A 9562-nucleotide genomic window follows, 5' to 3' on the forward strand; every position below is an offset into this window, starting at 1 on the left:
GCGATCTCCTTCGATTACCTCCCCCCCTTCCCCCCTTCCCCCCTTCCCCCTTCCCCCCTTCCCCTCCCCCCCTTCCCCCACGTAGGCTGTAGGGCCGGGGATCGAGTCCAGGCTCTGCATGGACGCGTTCTTTCTATGAACTGAATAGAATCGGGTAAGAACATAAGAATGAAGGAGACTGCAAGAGACCATAAGGCCTACACTAGGCAGTTCCATGTTCATTACCACCTGTCATCCCCATTCATAAAGTTGTCAAACCGTTTCTTAAAACAACTGATAGTTTCAGCGCTCACTACATGGTTACTAAGTCTATTCCATTCGTCGACCACCCTATTAGTAAACCAATTCTTGCCTATTTCGTAAATCTAAATTTGTCCAGTTTAAATCCACTACTGCGAATCCTACCCTTTTGTTTTAATATGATGACCTTGTTTGCGTCACCCTTGTTGAAGCCTTTGGTCCACTTGAACACTTCTATTAGATCACCCCGCAACCTTCGTCTTCCCAGAGAGTGTAAGTTAAGGTGCCTAAGCCTCTCTCTTCGTAAGGCAAATTTCTGAAGGGGGGGGGGATAATGTCACAGGGCGAGGAAGCTGGGTTAAGTTTAGCTTTACAGGATGACACGACAGAGCCTGTTCTGTTTTGTGCTGTTCTGTTTGGCCCTGCAGGTCTGGCGAAACGCTCGTGAAGAAGAAGCAGCAACCAACCCACCACCACCACCTCCACGGGCGGCCCCTAAATTTGTCTGCCGACTTTTGGCTCCTCCGTGTTTCACACGTAACTCACTTCCTCCTCGCTTTTCCCTTTCGTCCTCCCCCCCTTCTCCCCCCTTCTCATCCCCTTCTCCTCTCCTCTGCTCTGTCGTGCTGTCCTTCCCGCCCACACCCCCACCCACCCGCCCACTCCTAATTTTCCACCTCCATCTGATACCTCAGTTTCGTATCTTTTCCTCCTCCTCCTCTTCCTTTCCCCTTCCCTACTCTTTCACCCTAATCCCCTCCTCCTACTCCTTCTCCTCCTTCTTATCCTTTCCCCTTCCCTCCTCTTTCACCCTAATCTCCTCCTTATCCTCCTCCTCCTTTTCATTTCCCTTCTCTTCCACCCTAATCCCGTCCTCTTCCTCCTCCTCCACCTTCTCTTACTTCTCCTACTCCCCCTCTTCTCTTCCTTTTCCTCCTCCTTCTCTTCTCCTCTTCCTCCTCCTCCTCCTACTCCTCTTCTCATCTTCCTTTTCCTCCTCCTTATCTTCTCCTCTTCCTCCTCCTCCTTTTCCTCCTCTTCCTTTTCCTCCTCCTTTTCTTCTCCTCTTCCTCCTCCTCTTCCTCCTCCTCTTCCTTTTCCTCCTCCTTTTCTTCTCTTCCTCCTCCTCCTCTTCCTCTTCCTCTTCCTCTTCTTCCTCCTCCTCCTCACTCATTGTATTGAATTAAGAGGTGTTGGAAATCGGTTTCCAAAAAACGAAGCAAAATGTTTTTCCTTCATTCGCGTTGTCAGTGTATGGAATGGTCCGCCATCCAACGCCATCTATTGCTCTTCTCAAAGGAGGAGGAGCATGCCAACAGGAGACCTTTTGGTCCATAACTAGGTTGGATGTGAAAAAAATATAATGATAAATTAATAAATAAAAAATATAACAGTATAATAATAAACAAAATAAATAAATGCATAGGGATAGTTAAACAATAAACAAAGAGGAAAATAGTAAATAATAATAAATAATAATTCTCTTGAGTTATTAAAAGAAAAGTCTCGACATTTACTTAGCTACAAATCCTCGATTAGAGCTATTTGCTCCATTATATTCATATTATACAGGGTGAGATAAAACTGTTTTTTTAAATAAACAACTTAAGAATGCATTTATTTAATAGTCTCTATATGGTTACCATTATTTTGAATACACAGTGACTAAAAAAAAGGTTAAAAATAGTAAAATTGAAAAATAAATGTATTTTTCCCTATATATGGCGATTTTTGCCTCACTCGGTAGTATTAGATTAGGTTCGGTACCGAGACAGTCATGTAAGGACCAATAGGTCTCTTGCTGTTCGTTTGTCCTCCATGTAATCCATATAATTCCTTCTCGTACTCTTCTTCCACCTCCTCTTCCACATCCTCTTCCACTTCCTCTCCTTTCCATCTATCCTCCTAATCCTCTTCTACCTCCTCCTCCTCCTCCTCCTCCTCCTCTCCTCACCCTTCCTCCTCTTCCTCTTCCTTCGCCTCCTCATTCTTCTCTTCTACCTCCTCATTCTTCTCTTCTTCCTCGTCTTCCTCTTCCTTCTCCTCCTCCCCTTCTCTTACTCCCACTCCTCTTCGTCCTTCCCTATTCCATCTTATCGTCTTCCTCCTCATCTTCGTCCTTCTCCTCCTCTTCTTTCTCCTCGCCGTTCTCCTTCCTCTCCTTCCTCTCCTTCTTCTCGCATTCCTCCCTCCCCCGCCTCGTCCTCCTATTCCTCGTTCTTCTCTTCCTTCTCGTCTTTCGCCTCCTCCATCATTGTCCTCTCCTCCTCCTCCTCCTCCTCCTCATTCTCCTCGCCGTTCTCTTTCCTCTCCTTCTTCTCGGATTCCTCCCTCCTCCTCCTCCTCCTCCTCCTCCTCCTCCACCCCTTCTCCGCTCCTCCCACCCCTCCCCCGCCTCTTCCTCCTATTCCTCGTTCTTCTCTTCCTTCTCCTCTTTCGCCTCCTCCATCTTTGTCCTCTCCTCCTCCTCCTCATTCTCCTCGCCGTTCTCCTTCCTCTCCTTCTCGGATTCCTCCCTCCTCCTCCTCCTCCTGCTCCTCCCCCCTTCTCCGCTCCTCCCCCCTCCCCCCCTTCTCCGCTCCTCCCACCCCTCCCCCCCTTCTCCGGTCCTTCCCCCCTCCCCCCCTTCTCCGCTCCTCCCACCCCTCCCCCGCCTCTTCCTCCTTTTCCTCGTTCTTCTCTTCCTTCTCCTCTTTCGCCTCCTCCATCATTGTTCTCTCCTCCTCCTCCTCCTCATTCTCCTCGCCGTTCTCCTTCCTCTCCTTCTCGGATTCCTCCCTCCTCCTCCTGCTCCTCCTGCTCCTCCCCCCCTTCTCCGCTCCTCCCCCTCCCCCCCTTCTCCGCTCCTCCCACCCCTCCCCCCCTTCTCCTCTCCTCCCACCCCTCCCCCGCCTCTTCCTCCTATTCCTCGTTCTTCTCTTCCTTCTCCTCTTTCGCCTCCTCCATCATTGTCCTCTCCTCCTCCTCCTCCTCCATCATTCTCATCTCCCTCCTTCCCTTCCCCGCTTCGTCCTCCTATTCCTCATTCATCTCTTCCTTCTCCTCCATTGTTGTCCTCTCTTCCTTCTCCTCCTCCTCCTCTTTCCTTTCCACATCCTTATCTTTCCTCTCTCCTCCCTTGGTCTCTCCTACCCTCTCCCGCCTCTTCTCATTTTGACCATCTCATCCTCATTCCCCCCTCCTCACTCCTCCTCTCCCCTCCCCCCTCCCCTCCCCTCCCCTCCCCTCCTCTCCGCCCCCGTTTTCTATTTCATTCTTCATGTCACGTCTCTCCTTCCCTTTCGCTATTCATTCCCCTCCCTCCCCCCTCCCCCTCCCCCCTTCCCTCCCCCTCCCCTCTCCCCCACCCCTCTCCCCCCACCCCATCTTAATTTCACAGTCTCCGTTTTCTTTGCCTACTCCTCCCTCCTTCCCCCCTCCACCTCCCTCCCGACAGACTCCCGCCCTTGCATTCTTGCAACTGCCATCCTCACTCCCTCCCCACACTCCCTTCCACTCCCTCCCTTCCACTCCCTGTCCCCTCCTCCTCCTCTCCTCCTGTTCCTCCTCCTCTTTTTCCTCCTCTTTTTCCTCCTCCTCTTTCTCCTCCTGCTCCTCTTTTTTCTCCTCTTCTTTCTCTTCCTTCTCTTCCTCCTTGTCTTTTCTCGCCTCCTTCCTCTTCCTCTTACTCCTCTTCCCCCTCCCCATCCTCACCATTCTCATCTTCCTTCTCTCTCTCTCTGTCCCTCTCTCTCTCTCTCTCTCTCTCTCTCTTTTTTTTTTTTGTATCGCGTGATTATATGCAGCAGTTAATACTTTTAAAGATTTAGATTCACCCCCAATAAACCATAGGGCATAGGCTCACATCATTCGTCTATGCTCGAGATAAATCTCGACTGATAGAACAATGCTGAGCAACATGTTTATTATTGTTCCTGCTTCTGGTGCCCTCTACCACACGGGCTCAGACAAAGCCCGTGGGAGTGACATTCCACTCCCCCCCCCCCACAAAAAATAATGATAATAATAATACCCTCCCCTCCCCCTCCCCCCCCCAATGAGTATGTCCGTTACCATTTCTCTGCCCCCACATTAAGAAGGAAATAGACAAGAAATGGTTTGCAGAGACGTTACCGAAGGGAATAGACTTAGTAACTACGTAGTAGTGAGCGCTGAAACCATTGGTTGTTTTAAAGAGAAGATGAGATAACTTTATGGATAGCGATGATAGGTGGTAAGGGACATGGAACTGCCTTGTGTAGGCCTTATGGTCTCTTGCACTCCTCCATTGTTCTATTCTTCTGTTCTTAAGTTAAGAAGGAAATAGACAAGAACTGGTTTACCATTAGAGTGATTAACGAATGGAATAGACTTAGTAACCATGTAGTTAGTGAATGCTGAAACAACGGGTTGTTTTGAGAAATTATATGGATTGGGATAACAGGTGGTAATGGACCTGGGACTGCCTAGTGTAGGCCTTATGGTCTCCTGCAATCTCCTTCATTCTTTTGTTCCTATGTTCTATGCTCTCGTGGCGGTGGACGAAGAAAGAGGAAGTATTAAGTGTGTAGAAGCGGTGTGTGGGATGGGGGAGAAAGGGTGGGAACAGAATGAAGGATCATTAGAGCTCGTATGAAGAGGTGAGGGCGGGAAAGGGGCGTGCAGGGGGAGGAACTGTGGCAGAGGTGAGGCGCGAGAGGTGGAAGCAAAGCGCGAGGTGGGGGAAGGCAAAGAGAAGAACGGATGCGAGGGCCGGGTAATTTTTTTTTTTTTTTTTTTTTTTTTTTTTTTTTTTACAAATTTTCTCCAAGAGAAGAACGGATGTGAGGCCGGGGGCCGGGTATTTTTTTTTTTTTTTTTTTTTATAATAATTTTTTTCTATATTTTATTTATTTTATTTTTTATCTTTATTTTTTAAGGAATGCAAAGGTTTAGCTTAGTTACCGCCTTGCTCTCTGGTGCCGTTGGGTCCCATAGGAAACGATCTTCAGGACTGGATTTCAGTCGGCCCAACCCTGGGAATTTTAACGATATGAGTGGCGGACTGGTAACGATTGGGACTCACGCTTAAATAAAAAGATGTTTTATAAAGTTAAAAGAGTATGAAGGGGCGAGTCTAGTAGAGAGGTGAGAGTAAAGGACGCAGGTGGACAACTGTTAATGGAAGAGAAGGAAGTGAGAGGGTGGTTAGCGGGGTAATTAAAGAGATACTCATTTCAGAAGAAGGCAAGGAGGCTTTAATTGTAGGAGAGTTGCTTCATTTGATCTTCTTCCTCCTGATATTGAAAGGTCCATCCGGAAATTAGGGAAGACCAGAAACAATCTTGTAAATTGTGACTATGTCATCTTAAATCAGACTTGTTTTAAAGAATGCACACACACACACACGCACACAGACACACACACACACACACACACAGACACACACACACACACACACACACACACACACACACACACACACACACACACACACACACAAATAGGTGTATATATAATATATATATATATATATATATATATATTGTGTGTGCGTTAATGTTTTTAATGGCGACTCTATAATATGATTGTTGACGTTGTTATGGTTGTTTTACGTCTTGTGCTCATGTAAGAATGGAGCAAGGGTTCGACTCTGGTCCCTAAGGCTTTCATCCTCCTCGGCTTTTTTGCTCCCGGGGGAGAGGGAGGGGGAGGGGGGGAGTCGCTCTCGTCTTTCTCTTGTGTACAGTTCCCAAGACACTATCCTCCTCCTTCAACTCTGGCGTCGGGATTCGAGCCCCCATGTGCTCGTTATATCTGTACCTTTATCTGCTACCATCGCTGCCGTCAGTGGTGTTCGTGCGTGCGTACTGATTCACCATGGTCTTGGATCACGTGTTGGACTCGGGATCGACAGTTATTAACCTCCCGGATGAGAGCTCAGAGTTCATATATGACCAATCTATGGGTAATACTGTGACCTTACACACACACACTCTCATGGCGCTGTGGCCTCTCATGGCGCTGTGGTTAGAGCTCTGGCCTGCCACTACGGAGGTCCGGGTTCGACCCTCGCCCGGGGCTGAAATAATATCAGTATCGCAGCGCTGAGGGGTGTTACTCCAACTCTCGTGGGCGGGGAGTTGGGGGTGTGTGTGTGTGCAAGGTCATAGCATTACCCATAGATCGGACCTACGAGCTCTGAGCTCTCTTCCAGGAGGGAAATAGCTGTCGATCACGAGTCCAACACGTGATCCAAAGACCAAGTGAATACACACACACACACACACACACACACACACACACACAGAACTCCCGGCCCACGAGAGTTGGAGCAACAACCCGCAGCGCAGTGATACTGAAATTGTTTCAGCCCTGGGCGGGAGTCGAACCCGGACCGCCGTAGCGGCAGGCGAGAACTCTAACCACTGCGCCACGAGGTGCGTGTGCGTGCGTGCGTGCGTGCATCGGGGATGAGGAAATATTTGGTGATCAGAAGAAGGGGAGGAGGTGTGACTCGGTGTAAAAAGAGGTCTGTCACGTAGGTTTGCCATCCCCCGTTTTCTTTCATTCTTTCAGATCTTCTTTCATTCTCTTTCATCCTCTCCTCTCTGCGGCTCCCTCTCAGTGACTTATTCCTTGTTGACCTCGTTACCCTTCTGGTCTTCCAGGATGCTTCTTTGTCGCTTCCCGTCCTTCATGTCCTCCAACCCCCACCCCTCCCCCCACCCGGCTCCGTTTTATACACTCTCCAGTTGTATTCACAGTTTTCTCCTTTCTCCAACTCTTTCCCATCAACTCTTTCTGACATCGCTCTCTCTCTCTCCATTCCCCTCCCCTTCTCCCTCTCTCCCCCTTCCCCTCTCTCTCCCTCCCCTCCCCTACTCTCTCTTCCCCCTCCTCTCTCTCTCTCTCTCTTTCTCTCTCTCTCACTATTTCTTTCTTCCTCCCCCTCCTCCACTCTCTCTTCCCCCCCTCTCTCTCTCTCTCTCTCTCTCTCTCTCTCTCTCTCTCTCTCTCACTATTTCTTTCTTCCTCCCCCTCCTCCACTCTCTCTTCCCCCCTCTCTCTATCTCTCTCTCTCTCTCTCTCTCTCCCATCACCCTCTCTCTCCTTTCCCCTCTCTCTCCCTCCCCCTCCCTCACTCTCTCTTCCCCTCCCCTTCTCTCTCTCTCTCTATATATATATCCCTCCCCTTCTCTCTCTCTCTCTATCTATCTATCTATCTATCTATCTATCTCCCTTTCTCTCTCCCTATCCATCTCCCTTCCTCCCTCCCCTCCCCTCTTTTCTCCCGGGCCCTTCAGCTGCTAAATTCCTGAATTCCGATCGCCATTGTTTGAGTCGTGATATTATGACACAGGTGAAAAGTGGGGTCGGGGCGTCTATAGGCAGGGTATTGACTTGGGAGGGGCACTCGTAAGGGCATCCCATAATAGCTCTGGTATGTTATTGTCATTCTTGTACATCCAAGTAATGACGAGTTTTCATTATCCTCCATTTCCTACCTTCCCAAGTAGGACTTCAGTGGTACCTAGGAGTGGGAATTGTGTCCGAGGCTGAGGATCTCTGTTCCTAAAGGCGACACAGATTTTGTGAGGAGTCCGTCACGTGTGAGACGAATGACGGAGACATTCTACGGGAAGGCGGACGAAGAAAAATTTCAAGGAAGTCTACGGGTTTCTCACGCCAGACCGATGTGCGAGCGCTGACGGGGGAAACGTCGTCTTCGTCAGGACCTCTTCGTCAGTTCTCAGGGCCTCTTCTCCTTGACAGACTCGAGGACATGGCTATTTCGGTGACGGGCAAAAGATCGACAGTTGGTTCTTCTCTTCTCTGGACACTTCCTGACGTATTCGGTTGAATTTGGGGCAACTCCGGAGGTCTCGGACTGTCTTTGCAGACAAGCCTGGAAAGGAGTTCGTTAATTGGTTAGACCATGCAAACCCCAAAGACTCTGCATGAGGAGAATACCTGAAGGAGAGACCAAGCTAAGGAAGAAAGGGAGACAGGAGCCTTGGGAGTTCCAAATGCGGTCTTGGATGCGCAAAGAACTTTCGGCGAAGAACTACTACCTGATGGGAGGTTGACGAAGGGCGCGAGCTCGCGGGCCCAGGGTGCCCAGGGCCGCGCCAGCGAGCTGACAAGAACCTGAGCTACGGCCAAGGTCTCTTCTCTCAGAGGGTCTCTCGCGGGTCATCGCCGGGGTCCACCCCCACCCCCACCCCTGCACCCTTCCTCGGGTGGACGCTACGAGTTGTCGCCGGTGCTGCGATGCCTCAGTACAGTTCGGCGGCCATGCTCGACCTCGACGGTGGCGCCGTGGCTGCGGTACGGTGGCACGACCAGCTGCCACCGCCGGCGGCAGCGCGTTCGTCGCCGGCCCGGACGCTCCTGGCGGCGTTCCGGCGCCACAGGACCGCCTCGTACACGGTCTCTCCTCGCGCCGCGGGGCTCCCTCGGAGCCTCACGCCCCCTCGACCTTCGTCGAGGAACGTCCACGCCCTGGGGCGCAGCCTTAGTTACACCGAGACTCAGCGGCCTCGGTCTTCGAGTACCTGCACCTCGAGTTCCTCCCGCGATCGCACTCCTCCCTACTCTTCTTCGTCTTCGTCGTCCAGAACGGCCTGCCCTTCGCCGTCGCCTTCGTCGTCGTCGTCTTCGTCGCCTACAGTTTGCCTACCGGAGTCGACTTCCCCTTCGTCGGCGGCCTGCCCGTCGTCGTCTTGCCTGTCCACCAGCACGCCCTTGTCGTGCGCGACTGCGTCGCGGCGGTCCCCGTCCGAGGACCTGCCTGACGGAGGGAAGTGGCGATCCCCGCCCGTCGCCGTGACCTTCCTGGACCCGCCCCACCGCTCCCGTCGGCCGAAGGGCACCATGACCGCGCCTGCCAGTCCCTCCCGAAGCCCCGCCCGGAGCCCTGCCCGTAGCCGCAGCCCCCACTGGACGGCCGCAGGCGCGTCCCCGAACAACATAGAAGGGCTTCGGGCTTGGGCCTTCTGTACTCTGGCGAGGCGTGGGGCCGCCGCAGCCGCGCGGAAGGCGGAAGGTCCGCCCATCGGCCCCGGCGGGGTGCGGCGCCGGAACACGACGCCAGGATCCACAGGTACGTGAAGTCGCTTTTGGTCGTTCACGAACCCGGATGATGTGTTTGCCCGGACGAAAACAACTCGCCATCTTCGTCGTGGCTGACCTCAGACACTCTCCCTTTGGTAGACAGACCTGTTCCCAGGATCCTCCCTCGACCTTCCTCCTTCAGGAAGCTCTTTGCCAGACACTTTCCTTAACTGGTCGTCTCCAACCTGACCATTATAATCTCTGCAGTGTGCCACTAACCTTCTTGTCGTCTTACCTCGCTTTCAAC

General features: G+C 51.6%; 1 protein-coding gene across 8 annotated transcripts in view; it reads left to right on the forward strand.

Annotated features, from left to right (window-relative positions):
* The window catches only part of LOC143037662 (uncharacterized), a 19648-nt gene extending 10321 nt beyond the window's left edge, over positions 1-9327 (forward strand). For 4 of the 8 annotated variants that reach the window (XM_076206185.1, XM_076206182.1, XM_076206188.1 and 1 more), the window contains exon 2: positions 7719-9327. In XM_076206185.1, the coding sequence (XP_076062300.1) occupies positions 8473-9312 (840 nt within the window). In that variant the 5' untranslated portion in view covers positions 7719-8472 and the 3' untranslated portion in view covers positions 9313-9327. Of the gene's footprint in view, positions 1-7715 lie in introns of all 8 variants that reach the window. The other 4 variants (XM_076206187.1, XM_076206183.1, XM_076206181.1 and 1 more) reach the window with 2 other exon arrangements.
* Positions 9328-9562: the final 235 nt, after the last annotated feature.

The sequence above is a fragment of the Oratosquilla oratoria genome, chromosome 23 (assembly GCF_046742065.1).
Source record: "Oratosquilla oratoria isolate Oo_2021 chromosome 23, ASM4674206v1, whole genome shotgun sequence".
In the NCBI taxonomy this organism is placed as follows: domain Eukaryota; kingdom Metazoa; phylum Arthropoda; class Malacostraca; order Stomatopoda; family Squillidae; genus Oratosquilla; species Oratosquilla oratoria.